The sequence below is a fragment of the Ceratotherium simum genome, chromosome 22, assembly GCF_057802395.1.
Source record: "Ceratotherium simum simum isolate JZ-2026a chromosome 22, ASM5780239v1, whole genome shotgun sequence".
NCBI lineage: Eukaryota > Metazoa > Chordata > Mammalia > Perissodactyla > Rhinocerotidae > Ceratotherium > Ceratotherium simum.
Genome location: NC_141921.1, coordinates 33461457 through 33480883, shown reverse-complemented (window position 1 = coordinate 33480883; position 19427 = coordinate 33461457). Strand labels below are relative to the sequence as shown.

Here is a 19427-nt window from a genome sequence, read left to right as displayed (position 1 = left end):
ACAAAATACAGCCCCTTCCCTCGAGAGTTTACAGTCAAGGGGGTGACATGAGCCTGGGTCCAGGGCGAGGGGATATAGCAGAGACCCCCTCCTATGGTACCCACAGCGGGTGCTCCAAGGCTCAGAGGAGAGGAGGCACGTCTGGCTGGGAAGTCGGGGAGGCTTCCTGGAGGAGGGGGCAGGTGCTCTGACTCAGGAAAAGAGACTTGCTGTCTGCTGCTGCCCCCTGGTGTGGAGAGAGGGGAGGAGGTCCACACTCGCAGGCCAGCCCCTTCTCCAGCCCCACACCCCAAGCTCTCTCACCTCCTTGCCTCTGCACCTGCTGCTGCCAGGAATGCCCTCCCCCTCTTTGCCTGAGTGACTTCTGTTTGTTCTTTAAGATTCCACCCCAGCTCCCCCCACTCTCCAGGGAGCTTTCCTTGACTTCACCTGATACCCCCCACTCAGGCTGGGCCACATGCCCTCAGCTCATTGTGCTTACCCTACCAGTGGAGGCATTGATACATATTAATTCATTCTATCCTATAAACAGCCATGTGAGGTAGCTATTATTATTAAGCCTATTTTACAGATGAAGAAAAGGAGGCAGAGAAGTTAGGGAACTTGCCTGAGGTCACAAAGGTCATAAGTAGTAGAGTCGGGATTTGAACCCGGGAGGTCTGGCTCCACTGCGATCTTGTCCTCTCCACGGTAACACTGTAATTACGTTGTTACACTGTAGCTGTACAGTGACATACCACCATTGTGGTGACAGGTATGACCTGGGATAACATTGCTCACACATTGTTTCAGGAGGGTTTTCAGGGGCTCTCTGCACCCCCTGACATGTACATCATTGGCATGTACAATCAGGGTGCACTTTTTTGCTTAAGGAGTCATAGCTTTTCATCAGCTTCTCGGAGGGGTTCGTGATTCTCCACGCGTCGAGACCGCCACCCTACTAGCTTTCCTGAACTGAGATCTCCACAGCCAGGGCCCGTGCCTTATCCCCTGTGGGTCCCCAGGGCCAAGCGCCGAGAGGGGATTTGGGGACGGTTTGCTGGGTAGCTGACAGGTGCCTGAAGGAGCAGCATCTAGGCTGGTAAACGTCTGCATCCAGATCAACCACATCTCCACCCCCACTGCAGCAGCTGGCTCTTTGTCCTGTCCCAGACCCTCGCGTCACCCTGGGCGGTACTCAGGAGGTCAGAATTGGTGTTCCGCATCTCTCAAAGGAGGGAACATTAGGTCCTGGGCACCCAAAGGCATGGACATTAGAGGCGGCTCCATTCAGGAGCCTGGTTTTGAGTCCCAAAGCAGCCACCAACTGATCTACTTGGAGCATCATTTTCCCTTTCTGAGCCTTAATTCTTGCCTCTCCAGTGTGCTGAGGTTGAACGGGGGTCCTCGCACTTAATCCGTCAAGGCATGGGGCAGGAGGGGGATGAGAAGTGACTAAGGTGTGCCCTCTCCCTGCTGCCTCCAAGAGCTCACAGTCTCGTCCTCAGGGTCTGCACGCAGTGACCACTCAATACATGTGTGTCAGTCAGCTGTTGTTGAGATGATGCTGCAAAACAAAAAATCCCCCAAATCCAGTGGCTTACGACAACAAGTGGCTATTTTTCTTGCTCATCGGTTTGTGTCTGTGGCTCGGTAGGTGGCCCTGTTTCAGCCTGGGAGTCAGGTCAAGGTCTTCTCCACATGTTGCTCATTCTGGAACCAGCTGTTACCCAGGTCAAGCCCCCTTCATGGCAGACAGCAGAAGCACAAGAGGCCAGGCTAAATTAACAAGCACTTGTAAGGGCTCTGCCTGCCTCTTGTCCTCCAGAATATTCCAATGGCCAAAACAAGTCACGTGGACAAATTCAGCGTCCATGAGGCAGAGGCACATACTCTGCCTTCTTTCATGGGAAGTGTTACTAAGTCACATGCAAAAGGTGTGGGTGTGTGGTTGTGCTACAGGGAGGGAGTGAAGAATCGGGAAGCACAGATGTTTATCCAGCGGCCAGACCCGCTCCGAGGTGCAGGAGCAGGCGGTGGGCTCTGGGCCGGCTGTGGGCCACAGCCTCGCTAACTGTCTTCTCCGTTCCTCGGCAGGAGCTCAGTGAGTACAACGCCACAGCCATAAAAAGCCCCACCAACACGGTCACCGTGCAGGGCCTCAAAGCCGGCGCCATCTATGTCTTCCAGGTGCGGGCGCGCACCGTGGCGGGCTACGGGCGCTACAGCGGCAAGATGTACTTCCAGACCATGACAGAAGGTAGGCAGCGTCCAGAGCGCTCTGACTCCACACACAGAACAAACTCAAGGGCCACCAGGAGCCACCATGCCTGCAAAGTGCCTTTGTGCAAATTAGAAAAGATGTCGACCCTCTTCTAGATGTCGACCCTCCCTGCTGGCTGGGAGCCTTTGTGCACTGTGCAAGCCACACAGCCATAAACAGAAGTGCTGTCTCCGTGGCCCGGAAAGGATACGGACTCCCCCGTTACCGTCACGTCAGCCACCTCCTTTCCGAGGACTCTTGGAAGCTCAGCCCTCACTTGCAGAGCCACTCTGTGCAAGTCACTCCTGGTCCCTGGTCCAAATTTTTCTCAGCTGTAAAATAACAGCGTTGTATTCAGTCCAAGAGAGCAAACCTGTTTCATCCGTACATTTCTCCAGTGCTTGCAGCTGGATTGAGAATTCTGAAGCCACATCTGAGTTCAGCAGGAAGAAGTGCTGGGATGGATTAGTAATGTCTACCCTGGGCAAGAGAACGGGAGGTTGCACCCCGTGTGCTGTGTCTCCTAGTCTGGGACCACATGGTCTCCAAGCACCCTTGCTGCTCTAATAATCTTTGAGGTGCAGCATTGTTAAAGGGTGTGGGCTCTGATGCCTGACAGATGGAGATTACAGTGCTAGGTGTCAGGACCCCGGAGCCAGGCTGAGAACGCTGTGCTGTGCTTTCTCCCCAGCCGAGTACCAGACGAGCATCCAGGAGAAGCTGCCACTCATCATTGGCTCCTCAGCAGCTGGCCTGGTCTTCCTCATTGCCGTGGTTGTCATCGCCATCGTGTGTAACAGGTGGGTGGGTGTCCCCCGGCCCCATCCAGGCCTGGCTGTCCACCTATGCAGCCATTCCTGATCAGTGTTTGTGAACAGAGGAGGCATCCCCATCATGACCACGGGCAGGGAGAGGCTCAGATACCCTCAAGTGGCCTCTCCATTAGCAGCCCCTCCCTGTGGGTTAGGTGTGGCCCTTGACAAGTCCACTGTTCACGGAGGTGGCACATGGAGACACCAGTCCTTCAGCATGAAGGACCATCTCAGAACAGTGGGCAGGAAAGACTGCAGGATGCTGGGAGCTAAGGGGGTGCTGGAGAGGGAGGACAGAGCGCCCCACTTTCTGTGCTAGTGGCGGCCCCTTCATGTATAAGCAGAGGGGAAGTTGAGGAGCTCCGGGAAGGCCCCCTGGCTGAGGCGACTGGACAGATGGAGGGGTCTAGACAGGAGGAGGTGGGGGAGAGGGCAGCCCAGGTGGCTGGCACAGCACATGCAAAGGCGGGAGGTGGGACCTGTTCCCTGCAAAGAGACTCTCTCTTCTTCCTTAAAGAGTTCCCCGCTTTAGAACAGTCTAGATCATAAGGTCAGACGGACAAGCCCCTGAGGTTTCTGGGGCCAGGGGCCATGGCCAGAGGAGATGACTTTGTTCCTTGAAAGGGGCTTGCCTGGAAAGGGGACAGGAGAAATAGTGAGTCTGGACTTGAGGTGGGAGAGGTGGGAAGCAATGGGTGGGCCAGGAAGGGTGAGGCTGCTAGGCAAGGGGCAGGCGGGAGCGCTCTGGCAGGGGTGTGGTTTCAAGGGCCTGCCCACCCTCTCCCTATCACCTACCGTGGCTCCCAGCTCCCCGGGCGCCTCCAGGTGGCTCCAGCCCTTTGCTCTTGTTCCAGAAGACGGGGGTTTGAGCGTGCTGACTCGGAGTACACAGACAAGCTGCAGCACTACACCAGTGGCCACAGTACGTACACCCCAGCGGGGCCGGCACCCCTGGGCCCTTCACTGTCAGTTCCCCAGCAACCGCTCCAGCCTTCATTCCCTGCCTCCTTCCTTGCTGCAGCAGCCAGACTGAAAGTCAAGTGTCCCCTGAACAGCCAGGCTCACGCTCACCTCCTGGCCTTTGCACATGCTGTTCCCTCTGCCGGGAGCACTCTCCCTGCTTCTCTTTACCTGCATAACTCTTACTGCCCCTCAGGCCTCATCATATACAAGCCCCTGTGAGAGGCCTTCCCCGACCCCCAGCCCACCTGGATTTAGGGCCCTCGTCTGTGCTGGCACGGCCCCCTGACCTGGCTGCATCGTGATGGCCGTTTCCTTGTCCCTCCGCCATTGCAGTGGGAGCGCCTGGAGAGCTGACACTGGCTCTGCCATTCACCACCGCCTCCCACACGGCACGCCGCCCAGCACACAGTGGGCACTCGATGCCTATCTGCAGAATAAATACATGAGTTGAATGACGTGACAAGGACCCCAGGCTCTGGCCCAGGAGGGGAGAGAGAAAGGAGGCGTGAGGCCCCCTGTCGTCCCTCCCCAGTGACCTCTCTGGTGGCCACTTCCCCCCACCCAGTGCCTCCATTTCCCCCACTGTCCCATCCTACCTCAGGCCAGGGCTGGGGGCACATGTGCCACACACACCCAGAGCAGATGTCCCTTCCTGAGGGCCCCGCAGAGAGAAAAGCAGAGCATGGATTCCTCTCCATTTGACCCTGGCAGAACCGACAATCTTGGGGGCAGGGCGGGGGTGGGGGGAGAACCTTAGTGCTCACTTCAGCTCACTCAGAAAACAGCAATTCCAAATGGGTCCAATACAGGTTCTCAAACTGTGCTCAGGGGGTACCCTAGGGCTCCTCGCATGGCCACCGGGTAAGGGGGGCTGTCACATACCTCTTCATTTGTCACATATTTTTTGTGGCTTACGACATATGTCCTAGGTTCTGGGGACACACAAGTGAACAGACCAAATATCCCTCCCTTGTGGGACTTATATCCTAGTGGGATGGACAGGGAATTAAAAAAATACATGTAATAACTGAGTAAAGCGTATTGTACAGTAGAAGATGGAGGTGCTATGGGAAAAAGGCAAAGCAGAGCAGGGTACTGGATTGAGAGTTGTAGGGGTCAGGGTTGCGTCGTTAAATAGGGGAGCTGGGGTTGGCCCACTGCAGAGACACGAAGGAGCTGGGGGCGTGAGCTGTGTAGAGATAGCTGAGGGAAGAGCATCCCAGGTGGAGGGAACAGTCAGTGCAAAGGCCCTGAGGCAGGAGCGTGCCTGGCAGGTTTCAGGAGCAGCCAGGAGGCCAGTGTGACTGGAGCTGAGTAAGGGGGCAGGAGGCGGGGTCTGAGGGGCCACACATGCAGGTTCTGGTCAACCACGGCAGGGCCTTGGTTTTTATTCTGAATGAAAGGGGGAGCTTCTAGAAAGGTCTGAGAAAAGACTGACGTGCTCTGAGTTACAGTTGACAGACTTCCCCGGCTGCCATGTGGAGAATGGACCGAAGGGGCTGGGTGTGCCAGGCAAGGACAGAAGCAGGGAGACCCTGGGGTGGCTGTGGGAACAATCCGGGGAAGATATGACCGTGGCTAGACCGGGGCGGCAGCGGTGGGGGCGGTGGAAGTGGTTGGATTCTGACACATTTTGAAAGCAGAGCCGCTCGATTTGCTGCGGGATTGCACGTGGGCTCTGCAAGAAAGAGCAGAGTCGAGGAGTTCTAGATGTGAAGCCTCTGGGTCAGACTTAATTTGAAGTAGAAGTTCCTGGGCTTAAAAATCATTTTAGACATACATGTAAAAATAATTAAACCATTAAAATTTCCAGAAGATCATTTAGGTAACTATTTAACTGACATGAGGATGGAAAAGGGCTTTCTAAGCATAAAAGCAGTGGAAGCATCACAAGAAAACAAATTTAAATACACAGAAATAAAAATCACCTGAATGTTAAAAATATGAGTCATAAATTCCATCACCCCCTCCTATTCCCCAAGTAATAAAATCTTGATTGTAGATGTAGCTAAACACATTGAGTATGTTCCACGTGCCAAGAATTGTTTTAATGCTTTACTCGTATTTATTCCTTTAATCCCTGTAATTTCCCACTTTGCGTATGAGGAAACTGAGGCACAGGGAGGTCACACAGCTACTCAGGGCAGGAGCCAGGGTGCAAACCCAGGGCGTCTGGCTCCAGAGCGCACAGGTAGCCAGGCTGTGCTGTCTACACCCTGCTGATCTAGAATAAGCCAGGCTCGCACGCTCTGTCACCTGGAGCCATTTGGGAGCATCACTATTTAGAGCGTGAGTCAGTAACAAGGAAACAGGTGACAGCAGGGGTTTATTTTAAAAATCGACCCCAGAATTTGTTGACAGATCAGCACGTTCTAAAGCTCCAGCCCCCACTCCCTGTGTCTGAGCAGGACATGGTTTTCTCAGAGCACTGCCAGCCTTGTGATCCCACGTCCACCAGCCACTGCGTGTGGCTGGGACAGAGGAGGCAGCGGAGGCCCAGGGAGGTGTGTGACCGGCTCGAAGTCTCCCTCCCGGGCTCATGGTTTCCGTGGCTCAGTGGGTGCTGAGTGAGCACCAAGGTCTATGGGGCCTGGATGTGGAGCCAGAGGGACCCATCTTGTTTCTCATCCCTACTCCACCTGGCCTGCTAGGTGACCCAGCATCGAAGTCATCGACCTTCTCTGAGCCTTGCCATCTTTTTTTTTTTTTTTTAAAGATTTTATTTATTTTATTTTTTCCCCCCAAAGCCCCAGTAGATAGTTGTATGTCATAGCTGCACATCCTTCTAGTTGCTGTATGTGGGACTCGGCCTCAGGATGGACGGAGAAGTGGTGCCTCGATGCACACCCGGGATCCGAACCTGGGCCACCAGCATTGCAGTGCGCGCACTTAACCACCAAGCCACAGGGCCGGCCCCATGAGCCTTGCCATCTTTATCTGGGAAGTACGGGAATGATATTTCTTTCACGGAGTTGTGAGGATTAAATGAATTAATGGATATTATAGTACTTTCTAATAATAATATTTAATAATAGCCAACTCTTTGTTATAACAGGAAACAATTATTCATTGCTTTCTATTTGCCAACTACTGTACTAAGCCCTTTAAAAAGATTCTTTTTTAATCCTTGCAATCCCCCTTAAAAGCTAGGTACTCTATTATCTCCATTTTGTAAGTGAAAAAAGTGAGGCACAGAGAGGCTAAGTAACTTGCCCAAGGGCACACAGCTGGATCAATAGAGTGGTGGATCCTGAATTCAAACTCATAAAGCAGCTCATTTGTGACCATGACCATTATTACTGGCAGATCCAGAATTCAAACCCAGGTCTCTGAATGCCTGGTTCCTCCTCCCTCATCCTGAATTTCCCATTTGGGTTCAGGACAGCAGTTGGTGGCCTCGAGAGCCATAAATCATCCAAACAGCAGCCCAGTATTTTCTGAAGACGGCCTGCAGAGGCCCTCATCCAACTTCACTCCAGCAAATGCCCCTCCCGGGAAGCAGACCCCGTTCAAGGCTCGGGCCACGAAGAGCTCACCTTCTGCTCCAGGAGACAGGTGGGGAAGCCCCCGGGGGAAACTGGCAGCCTGGTGGTTCCAAGTGTAGACTCTACAGCCAGACGGCCTGGATTCAGACCCCACTCCTGCCGCATATGGGTTTGTCCATGTCCTCTCAGGCAGGTCACTTAACCTTTCTTATGCCCCAGTGTCCTCATCCGGAAAATGGGGATAAGGTTAGGTTGCACCGAATGAAACTGGCATTTCTGTGGGTCAGAAGCAGTCAAACATTGACAATTTCATAGGGCTCAGCCTAATCATAGCGTTTACCTAGTAGGGTTGGTGGGAGGATCAGTTGGTTTGATACCTATAAAAAGTGCCTAGAACAGGGCCTGGTACCTGCTGAATCCACACCGAACTGTGAGCCAATAGTGTTATTAATGGTGAAGTAAAACCAAAGGGTCACGGAGGCAGGGATGGCTTCACTCAGAGCCACACATTCAGTGTTTATTAAGCATCTACTGTATACCACCTTCACAGATGTACTCCAGAGAAAACATTCTAGAAAGAAGGCTCATAACTTGGGGTTCACAGACCCCTAGAGCTTCAAGGCCCTATGAACATTCCAAAATTATATGCCAAATATGAGAGTGTGCACACATCCATGAATACGTTTCCAAAGAGCAGATTCGTAGTTTTCGTCAAATTCTCAAAGGCATTCGTGACCCCAAAAAGGTGGAGAGAGAAAAAGAGGGCACCTCAATGAATAATGCTGTTAGTCTTTCAATAAGCAATTATTGAGCACCTACTGTGAGCCACGCCCTGGGATTTAGCGTGAATGAGACAGACACATCTCCCTGGGGGAGAGAGGGTAAAGCAAGCCCTCACTGGCAGCAGAATGTTCCCAAAAGGGGTGGCAGGAGGCTGTGGGCATGTGTATCTGGGAGCCCTGATACAAGGCAGAAAAGCCAGACAGACGTCAGGGCCATAGGAGTGGGTGTGGAGACGGGGCTGCAGGAGCCTGAGGTGAGAGCATGAGTCTCCACTGGAGGGATCCGGGCAGGCTTCCCAGAGGAGGAGGCATTTGATCTGGACACAAAGAGGAAGGGAAGGGTGTTCCAGGTGGAGGGAACCACATGAAAAGCACAAAGGCAAAAACTTATGAGGTGTGTCTGGAACCCTTTCTGCTGGCGGGTAGAGGAGCAGGGAGCTGTAGGTGGGGCCCGTCACAGAGAGCCTGGAACGCCAGGTGAAGGCCTTGCCTTTGTCCTTTAAGCGACAGCCCTCCTGGCCAAGGCTCGGGGACGGCGTCTGAGCAGTTGGCAGCAACCAAATAGGCTTCAGGCTCCTGCGGTGCCTTCTCCTAGGCTTCCAGAGCTGACCTTATCCCATCCTCCCTCCCCTGCGGGCCCAGCAGAAACGGCTTCCCCAGTTCTGTCGGGAGGGAAGCTGAGAGTCAGTTGCCAAGAACCACAGGCCAGACACTGAGTCTGAGCAGGAACAGGAGCATCTCCGGGAGCTGATGCCCCCGGTGTGAGGAGGGCTGACTTGGGGAAGGAGGAGTGGTGGCTGAATACTCCAGGAGGAGGAGGCACAGACCAGATCTGGTTGGATTTCATCCAGGAGGCAGGGAGCATGGGGATCAAGAGTGCTGGCCTCTGGCCCAAGTCTGACAGACCTGGGTTCAAATCCTGCCTGTGCCATTTGCTAGCTGTGTGGCCTTGGGCAGATTACTTAGCCTCTCTGAGCCACAGTTTCCTCATGCTGAAATGAGAAGAATGATCCCTTCCTCCAAGAGCTGTCGAGCAGAGGAGAGCAGATAATGCATGTAAAGAGCCTGGCACAGTGTTGGGCACAAAGGGCCCAGTAAGTGGCAGCTGCTATTATTCTCTCTGTCATCTGGATTCTGCTCAGCTCTAGACACTGAGTGTCTCTTGTGTGCAGAGCTTTAGACAGCGTGCCAGGGGAGGGAGGATGACAAGAGACCATGTCCCCACCGCCCTCCTCCCAGGCTCCACCATCCAGGATGGTGGTTCTTCGGGGTCTCAGGCTCCCGCTACAAGTTTTAGATCCTATGGCCAAAGAAACACAAATATGCATATGTGTGTATATAAAATTATAAGACGGAAAACTCCATACTCAGAGATAGACTTTGGAGAACTTGAACTTTCAACATTTCCGTAATTTTTAGACTATTTCTAAGGAGTATGAATTACTTTTCTAATTCAAAAAGGCAATAATAATAAATGCATTCCATTTCAGGAGGTTACCAGACTCCCCACCCCCCAAACCCACCCTGGGACTGCTAAGTGGTTCCCAGAACCAAATTAAGAAACCCTGACCAAACGGGCTAGACAGACCCCACACAAATAATCCAAAATAAAGCTACTGTTTTAGAGCAGCGGTTGGCAAACTCTTTTGTAAAGGGCCAGATAGTAAGTATTTTAGGCTTTTTGGGCCTTACGGTCTCCACTGTGACTACTCAACTCAGCCTCTGTAGTGTGAAAGCAGCCACAGGCAAAGGAGTGTGTGTGGCTGTGTTCCAATAAAACTTTATTGACAAAACAAGCAGTGGGCCAGTTTGCCAACCCCTGTGTTAGGGGTTCCAACTCCTAGATTCCTGGAATGTCTCAAACAGAGACTGAGGGTGGTCACCTCACACGGCCAAGGTCATGCAGCCGAGCAGGGTTGATGGCCCCATTCACCAACCAGCCCAGCCTTCCCGTGGCCCAGGAACTCCAGCTCCCAATTCCTAGAGCTGCTGCCCCCAAAGTGACAGCTCCAGGAGCGGTGGGAGGATGTGGGCAGGCAGCGGGGGAAGCTGGAGGGAGGCCTGGGCTGGGAGAGGGTCTGGGTGGGGGAAGACCAGTTATCTGGGAGGGGGAATGTGGGATGGATCATCTTTCCCTTCCTTCAAAGCATTTTGCTGACTCAGTGCTGGGGTCAGAATTGGGTCTTTGACATCCAAGTTACCTCCTTCTCTTTCTGCCTTAAAAAATAAAAATCCACATCATATCGGAATCAAATCAATATGCCCCATGTCCAGCCTCATGCTGATCACCAGGGAATCTGAGATCCAGAAAGATTTAAGACTTGGGTAGTGGGGGACCCAGGAGGTGGGCCCAGGAGCCATGGGTCCTCAGACCCTGGTGAGGCAGCCAGGAAGTCTCCTGAGGGGAGAGGAGGCTTGATTAGGCCTTGAAAGACAGGGAGATCTCCTTATCAGAAGGCCAAGAACATGGTCTATTGCCTGCTCTCTCTCTGTTTCCTTTCCAATTCTTTCTCTTCCTTCTTGACTTCCTCTTCCTTTACTTTGCACGCCCCATTCCCTATCACAGAGTGACAAACCTATCTATTCTTTAATCCTTTTATGCCCACACCCATAACAGACATTGCTAATCAATCCTGACAGTCTTTTAGCTGCTCCAGGAAGCCATTACTAATCAGTTAGAAGAGTTGGAACACGGGCCGGCTCCGTGGCTTAGCGGTTAAGTGCGCGCGCTCTGATGCTGGCGGCCCGGGTTCGGATCCCGGGAGCGCCCCGAGGCACCACTTCTCCGTCCAACGTGAGGCCGAGTCCCACGTACAGCAACTAGAAGGATGTGAACCTATGACACACAACTATCTACTGGGGCTTTGGGGGGAAAAAACTGAATAAATAAAATAAAAAAAAAAAGAGTTGGAACAAGAGCTAGAACCTATTTGCTGTCCCTGCTGAGCTCTCTTTTCCCCTCACCCTTCTACTCAGCTCAGTGTCCAGCTTCCCACCAAGGCCCAGAGAGGTCAAGTGACCTTCAGGGGGTTGCCCAGTTCCTATGGGGGTCACATGGGACTGTATTTCCCTCCATGGAGGAACTGGCTCTCGCCTTTCCATTTGTCTACATCGTGAGTCTGTGCATGTGACGAGCCTGGTCTTGTCCCCCAGTGACCCCGGGCATGAAGATCTACATCGACCCTTTCACCTACGAGGACCCCAATGAGGCAGTGCGGGAGTTTGCCAAGGAAATTGACATCTCCTGTGTCAAAATTGAGCAGGTGATTGGAGCAGGTAGGTGGCTGGTGTCTTCCAGGTACCATGACCTCAGCCATGGGTGGGGAGACCACCCCAATGTTTACTCCTGGGGCAGGGGATGTGGGACAGGAGCTTCCAAAGCCCAGAATGCCCAAGGTGGAAGGGGCCTCAAAGGTCATCGAGTAAAACCACCTCATCGACAGATGAGGAAACTGAGGGACAGGGTGGTGAAGGAGCTGGCACGTCATGTCAGAGAACGAGCTAGGTCTGGAACCCAGTTCTCTGGACTGAGTCTAGTGCTTTGTCTGTCCCATTCATCCCAGGTCCCTCTCTCCATCTCCCCAGGTCCCCCTACATCCTCACCCCACGCCCAGCCAAATACCACGGGACGGCCAGGAAGAGTTTACTCTTACTCCCGAAAGTGGCTGGGACTTTTTTTGGGCCCCCACATTCTACTAAGGGGTTCTGTGTCCAAGAGGACGAGTTGACCATTGAGGAGAAAAAGGTCCTGCAGGCCCCAGGAGTGGAGGTTACAGGGAACAGGGAGGTGGCACTTCCTCCTAGCAAGTGACGTCCTGCCTCTCTCGGTGTCTGCCCCAGGGGAGTTTGGTGAGGTATGCAGCGGCCACCTGAAACTACCAGGCAAGAGAGAGATCTTTGTGGCCATCAAGACGCTCAAGTCGGGCTATACTGAGAAGCAACGCCGGGACTTCCTGAGCGAGGCCTCCATCATGGGCCAGTTCGACCATCCCAACGTCATCCACCTGGAGGGTGTTGTCACCAAGAGCACGCCTGTGATGATCATCACCGAGTTCATGGAGAATGGCTCCCTCGACTCCTTCCTCCGGGTAGGGGAAGCGACGAGTGTCAGGGGCCCATGGGTGGAGCAGGAAAAGGAGTGGTGGACATAGCTTCTACTGTCAGAGCCTGAAGGTGTCTTGGAAAAGATCTAGGTCAGGAATAGCTTGCATGCTGCCACTCTCCATTCCCTCACCATGGCAGGCATTGCTAATCAATCCCAGAACTCTCTCCCACTCAACCCAGAAGCAGTCTCAGAATCCTTCTCAGTCTAGGAAACCGCAACGGTTGATCCAAGTTGGCATACAACCTGAAATCTGTTGCCATCTATGCTCTTAACCAGCCTTCTGCTGTACAAGAGAAAATTGAGGCTCAAAGAGAGGTAGAGTTTGCCCGGGGTCACCCAGAGGGTCAAGGTGAGAGCCAGGACTGGAACCAGGTCTCTTGACCCCGAGTCCAGAGTTTTTACCAGATATTGGAATTCTCCAAAGCCATATAGGCTGGGGGAGGAGTTCAGAGCACAAGGCCAACAGAGGAAAGTTTCCAGGCCCCCCAGGAGATCACAGTCAACCAGCTAGACAGAGAGCACAGAGGCACGCCATCGGACTAGTCGCCATTTTAAAAATATTGATTAAGCACCTACTATGTGCCAGGCACCTTCCACGCACCTTCTCATTTAACTCAGACAGCCCCAGGAGGTGGGTGTTACTTGTCCCCATTTAACACACAGAGGAGATGACTCAGGAGGTTAGGTCACTTGTCCAAGGTTGCACAGCCCGCGAGGGGCAGAGCCAGAGTCAGACCAGCCACGTCTGCTCCACAGCCCCTGTTCTCCCCACCACCCTGCAACCGGCCTCCCCTGGGCCTCTCTAAGGTGCCTAAGCATCTGAGTCCTTCTCACGGGAGTCCACGCCAGGGTGGCCACGTCCTGCTCTGCTTTCCCGTGTGAGGATGACCCAGAGCTCTGATTCATGACTTCCCATTTGCCCTGTGTTTTCTCCACTCCTCCCGAAGCAAAACGACGGGCAGTTCACAGTCATCCAGCTGGTGGGCATGCTCCGGGGCATCGCGGCTGGGATGAAGTACCTGGCGGACATGAACTACGTCCACCGCGACCTGGCCGCCCGCAACATCCTGGTCAACAGCAACCTGGTGTGCAAGGTGTCTGACTTTGGGCTCTCACGCTTTCTGGAGGACGATACCTCAGACCCCACCTACACCAGCGCCCTGGTAAGATGGAGGCAGGGAGCAGGGGAGTCACGGTGCCAGGAAAGAGGGCAGAGACAGCCATCTCTCCCTGCAATACGTTTTCACCGACGCCTGCTCACCAAGCAGTGTGCTGGGCCCTGGAGACGTAGAGACAGGAATCATGGTTTCTGCCCTCTTGGAGGTCACGGGTTGGTGGGGACACAGATGTGCAGAGCAACACGGAGCGACAGGCCTGTGAGTCAGGACACCAGCCTTGCGAGGCAAAGGAAGGCTTGCTAGAGGGGGTGATGAAGGGCAGTAAAAGTTTATCACGTGCCATGTTCTCATGGCAAAGTGTGTCTGGAATACAGGCTGTCAGGGGGAAGGTGGTGAGCAGTAATCCTGGGGAGGTGGATGGGATCAGATCTTGGAGACCTCTGAATGCCCAAGCTCAGGACCCTCTCCTGAAAGTAGTTAGGGGTGTTGAGGGGTTTTAAACAGAAAGGAATAAGACACAGTCCCTGCCCTCAAAGAGCTCAGAGATAGAACAAGTAGAGGTGAGCAAGTAGGCAAATCACCTGAGTACTGCCCTGGGTGAGAAGTGCCTCCTTGAGGGAGAGATGTGGGGCACAGTTGTAGAATTAAGGAGAGTGGGAAACTCTTTGGGACTTAAAGAAAGATTTTCAGAGGGACTTGAAGGAGGTTTCCAGATGGCAGAGTGGGAAAAGGCTCTTCATGCAGAGGGAAGAGCACGTGCAAATGCCCGGGGGTCTGAAGCAGCACTGTGAGTTTGGGGAACAATAAGGTGCTCCATGTGATGGGTACAGCACAGGGCACAGGGTGGGGAGTTGGAGAGCAGAGGCCAGACAGGTCAGCCTCTCACCATCAACCCTCCTCATTCTGTTCTGCAGGGTGGGAAGATCCCCATCCGCTGGACAGCCCCAGAAGCCATCCAGTACCGGAAGTTCACCTCGGCCAGCGACGTGTGGAGCTATGGTATCGTCATGTGGGAGGTGATGTCCTATGGGGAGCGGCCCTACTGGGACATGACCAACCAGGACGTAAGTCTCCAAGGGGATGGGCAGAGCCTCTCTGGCCAGCGAGATGGGAGGGGAAGATCCAGAATTCCTGGCCTTTTGCCAATCACCCAGGGTCTCTGAGATTCTGGGCCAAGGCAGCTCCCAGCCCAGTGTTGGCTGATTCAGATGTCTGCATAGGACCCTGGACTCTCTGGGGGTCAGGACTGGGAAAGGCCCATCCATCTACAAGTCAGCAAATCTTCAGGATGCATTCGCCTTGTGGCCAACCCTGAAGGAGATCATATCTGCCCCTCAGGTGTCTACCACCTAACTGGGGGACAAGATGATTATTCCGGGAACCAGATATAGTTATCAGGAACTTTCATGATCAGGTGCTAAATTGGAGAAGGCAGGTGTCAAGCCTGTAGGTGCTGAGGCAAGGGCAGTGTGCGTAAGATCAGCTGGGAAGTCTTCACAGGACAGGTAGGACGCAGAGAGCAGTGGAGGGCGTCCAAGTGGAAAGAACAGCCTGTGCAAAGGCCCAGAGGTGGGATGATCAGGGGTCGTGTTGGGAAACAGCAGACAGGAAAGTTGGTTAGAAAAGTTGATGAGGTTCAATAATGGGGTGATTGAAAGTCAACCCAAGGAGTTTTGATTTGCAACAATACAGAACAGGGAGGAACTAAAGAAGCTTCTTGAGTAGGAAGGGTGACCCACAGTCAAGTTGGGGAAGATGAATCTGGCCCTGGTGGCAGGATAGACTGGAGAGAGGTGTTTGAGCTCCTTTCTGTGGCAGAGGAGCTAGGTGGAGGCAGTGGGAAGGGGGTACGAGGCTGTGTTGTGGGTCTGACACGGGAGATATCTCTCACCTGGAGCTGTAAATGGCACTGAAATCGAGAGTGTGGCCACCCTGGGGTCAAGGGCCAGAGAGAGGAGTCCTCAGGGCCATCAAAGCCAGGAAGGGGCTCCACGATGGGAGGGAGGGAGGAGTTGCCCACAGGTGGCTCAGCCTGGTGGGCCCTGAGGCAGAGGCTACCTCAGGGTGCTGGATTTCCCAAGATTGGGAGAGGGGGCAGGCACCCAGCTGCATGGTCAGACTGAGGCCATAGGTGGTGGGAACCAGGTGAGGCCCATTCCTGGGGCTGCCTCAAGGAGGTGGAGGCGGTTGCCATGGCAACCAAATAGGTCTGTCCTGCAGTGCACTGGGGGCAAGATGAGCCAGGCCAGAGGGCAGATGCTCTTCCCCACCCGGCCACCCCCACTCCACCCTGTGTTGTCCCCAGGTGATCAACGCCATAGAGCAGGACTATCGGCTGCCGCCGCCCATGGACTGCCCCAGCGCCCTGCACCAGCTCATGCTGGACTGCTGGCAGAAGGACCGCAACCACCGGCCCAAGTTCGGCCAGATCGTCAACACGCTGGACAAGATGATCCGCAACCCCAACAGCCTCAAAGCCATGGCGCCCCTGTCCTCCGGGTATGGCCCCTCCCTCTCCTCCCCCTTCCCCAGCTGGCCAGTCCCCTGTTGGAGGCCCTCCCACCCCGCCTCCCCCTGCTTCAGGCAGACGCTCTCCACTGCAGCTTGGGAGCCGGGAAGGACAGCACTAGTGTTTGCTGGGCGTCTGCCTTGCCTTGGGGTGCAGAGGAGCGCGGGACACAGACTTTCTGCTGGAGGAGAAGGGAGCTCACTATAGGTGATAGAGGAGGCACTTTCTAAAGCACGGTCAGACAGGACACCGTTTAACAGAAATTACCAGGATCTCAGGTGGTGACTAGGTTTACTCATCACTAAGTTTCCTCCCTGGCTACCCTCACACTCAAACCTGGACCCCCTAACTTGCATTTGCATGCTCCTCAACACAGCCACACACATGCACACACACGCACACACAAATACAGTCCTGCACGCGTACATCAACACACAGGCACAAACGCTCCTGCTTATGCTCACACACACACACGGACACACCCATTCTCAGGCTCTCGCACCTACACACACTGATAGGCACCTGAGCACACATACATTACACATTCAGCAGAACGTGCTCACCACACACACACGTGCCCCCACACTCGGGGCACATCCCCGCCTCAGAGACTGGCTCAGCTGGACTTGCGTTACCTCCAGTGATCCCGGTCCTTCCCTCCTCCCAGTGGTCCCAGGGTGCGCTCCGTCAGGCCTGCAGCCACCACTGACTCGCTTGGGCAGCTGTCACAGGCTCCACTCCTGCCTCTGCACACTCTTACCCTACAGGACCCTCGATCACACAGGTTTCTGAGGGGCGCCAGCCAGGTTTCCTCAGGGTCCAGGGCTGGCTGTGTCCAGAGACTCTTCGGACCCAAGTCCTTCACCTGCCGAGTTCTTGTGGCCAGCAGATCTTTGCGTTTGCCTCTACCCGTCACCCCTCTCCACGACCCTGCGTCAGCTGCTCCTGACTCTCCGGCTAAGCTCACTCTGAGCTTTCAGCCTCCTGAGGGCCATTTCACTCCTTGTCGGCCAGGAGTCATTCCCATCGGCGCCACCAGCTTTGTCTGGACTTTAAGACACAGTCCACGAGATCAGCTTCCTTTAGCACAACCAGGGTAGAGAAGGATGGAGAATGGCACTGGGGGAGGAGACAGCGAATAATCTGCACAGTTAGTCCAGCTACACTCCCTCCTCCTGAAGACAGGAGGCATGGAGAAGTGTCTGCCGCCTCACCCCGGGGGCCGGCCTCTCAGCATCCCTGCAGAGGCCCCCCCGGCCTCCCAGGGAGCGCCAGCTAGAGTCCTCACACACGCTCGCTCTCTCATACTCACATGTAGACGTGTGTACATTTATGTGGGTTCAGACTCACACCCGCACCCACACGGAAATAATCACGTACATACACACTCACCTGTGTTCATGCAGATGGATGCACACGTGCAGGTACACACGCGGCCCGCAGGTGTGTCCATGCCCACACTTACCCTCGACCCATGCCAGCACGTGCCCTGACCATCTCTGTTGCCCGCCCTCCCCGCCCCCCCCCAGAATCAACCTGCCGCTGCTAGACCGCACGGTCCCCGACTACACCAGCTTTAACACAGTGGACGAGTGGCTGGAGGCCATCAAGATGGGGCAGTACAAGGAGAGCTTTGCCAACGCCGGCTTCACATCCTTCGACGTCGTGTCGCAGATGATGATGGAGTAAGTGCCTGGCCGCCTCCACCACCACCATCGCACCCCCTCCTCACCCACCCCACCAAGGAGGGGCTCTGGAGGGCAAGGAATAGACAGGGTCCCAGCAGGGATGTGGTGGACCGAGGGGTGAGATGGCCAGCTTTGGAGTCACATATGGATCGACACCCAGGTCTGCCTGCCACCTGCTGGCTGTGTGACCTTGGGCAAATCACAGACCCTCCCTTAGCCCTCGTTTTTTCTTCTGTGAACTGGGCGTTGGTAGGAAGATCAAAGGAGATACAAAATGAGTGGGTACTCAGTAAATGCAGGTTCCCTTTCCTTCCCAGTAGCAGAAGAGACAGGCGCACCTGGGCGCCATGACTCCCGGCCACTCACTCCAGCCTCGGACGCCCATCCGCCCCCCAGGCCTGGTGTTTCTTGCTCTCTTCGGCAGGAAACCCCAGGCAGCTCTCTAGCTGGCCCGCGTCCCCTCCACCCACAGCCCTCTAACACACGTGCTTCTCTCCCAAAGGGACATTCTCCGGGTTGGGGTCACCTTGGCCGGCCACCAGAAAAAAATCCTGAACAGTATCCAGGTGATGCGGGCACAGATGAACCAGATCCAGTCTGTGGAGGTTTGACGGTCACCCGCCTCGGCTCACCGATTCCTCCAGGCCCCGCCCCCTCCGCCCCACGCCCCGCCCCCTGGTTCTCCGCCCACCGCAGGGTCATTCCCTGCCAGGAGGCCATGGGCCCAGGAAGAACCACGCAGCGCTCCGGCCAGGAGAGGTCACCAAGAGCACGTGCAACTCAGATGATGGAAAAAAGGGGAATGGGGACAAAAGAAAATAGATCCTGGGAGGGGGCGGGAAATACAAGGAATATTTTTTAAAGAGGATTCTCATAAGGAAAGCGATCATTGTTCTTGGGGAAAAAAAGGGCTTGGGAGATGGATGCGATTTGTCCACTGGGAGACCAAAAGCAGTTTCTCTCCAACTCCCTCTGGGAAGGCGACCTGGCCAGAGCCAAGAAACACTTTCAGGAAACCAAATGTGAAGGGGAGAGATGGGGGCCACCCTTCTCTCCTGTCCCCAGTCTGATCTTCCAGGCCTCACTCAACAGCCACAAGCCAGGCAGCCGGGGCAGGCGGATGGACAGGCAGCCACCCCGGGAACCACTCTGGGAAGGTCCGTTCCCGCTGCCACTGGGCAAACAGAAGCATTTTTCTGTCTTTGGAGACTATTTTAGAAACTCCAAATGAAAGACTTGTTTCTCCTGTCGGCTCATGGGGCTGCAAAGGGGGCTTTTGTCCTCCTGGGTCAGGGAGAAAGGTCACCTTCCTGAGGATGGCCGCCCCCAGGTCTGCAGGTCCGTGTCCATATCACGCACAGGGCCTGGCGACCCCGGCCCACCTGGGCGCCCACCCCGCCAGCCCCCACCTGGAGGACTGCAGTGACTGCCATCAGCGACGACTGCCACTAAGAAGGACTACTTCTGCCTCTGGGTTTGTTGACAGCGATTCGTGGACTTGGGGGTGTTTCGGTCAGGGGTGGATTTGGTTTGGGGGGTTGTGTGCTGGTTTTTTTATGACAATGAAGTGACACTTGGACATTTCCTCCCTTTTGAGGACTTGATCCTTCTCCAGGAAGAAGGTGCTTTCTGCTTACTGACTTAGGCAATACACCAAGGGCGAGATTTTATATGCACATTTCCGGATTTTTTATATGGTTTTCATTGACACCTTTCCCGCCTC

At 54.6% G+C, this 19427-nt stretch overlaps 1 protein-coding gene and 1 long non-coding RNA gene across 8 annotated transcripts in view; one reads left to right on the top strand and one right to left on the bottom strand.

Annotated features, from left to right (window-relative positions):
• EPHB2 (EPH receptor B2) overlaps positions 1-18642 on the top strand; it is a 183722-nt gene extending 165080 nt beyond the window's left edge. Inside the window, exons 7-16 of one of the 4 annotated variants that reach the window (XM_087446595.1) lie at positions 2170-2239; positions 2934-3042; positions 3909-3976; positions 11438-11560; positions 12125-12372; positions 13337-13552; positions 14422-14571; positions 15813-16006; positions 17546-17701; positions 18207-18642. In XM_087446595.1, coding sequence (XP_087302721.1) covers positions 2170-2239; positions 2934-3042; positions 3909-3976; positions 11438-11560; positions 12125-12372; positions 13337-13552; positions 14422-14571; positions 15813-16006; positions 17546-17701; positions 18207-18315 — 1443 coding nt within the window. In that variant the 3' untranslated portion in view covers positions 18316-18642. Of the gene's footprint in view, positions 1-2076; positions 2240-2933; positions 3043-3908; positions 3977-11437; positions 11561-12124; positions 12373-13336; positions 13553-14421; positions 14572-15812; positions 16007-17545; positions 17702-18206 lie in introns of all 4 variants that reach the window. The other 3 variants (XM_087446594.1, XM_087446593.1, XM_087446596.1) reach the window with 3 other exon arrangements.
• On the bottom strand, positions 293-8035 carry LOC147914130 (uncharacterized). Of its 4 annotated transcripts, none has more exons than XR_015555831.1 (4): positions 7554-8035; positions 4614-5695; positions 3850-4444; positions 293-3085 (listed from the first exon to the last, which is right to left on the bottom strand). It is a non-coding gene; the product is annotated as an uncharacterized LOC147914130 (long non-coding RNA). The 4 variants fall into 4 exon arrangements; XR_015555832.1 differs by lacking the exon at positions 293-3085 and adding an exon at positions 3188-3686; XR_015555833.1 differs by lacking the exon at positions 293-3085 and having other exon boundaries at positions 3188-4083; positions 4305-4444.
• Positions 18643-19427: the final 785 nt, after the last annotated feature.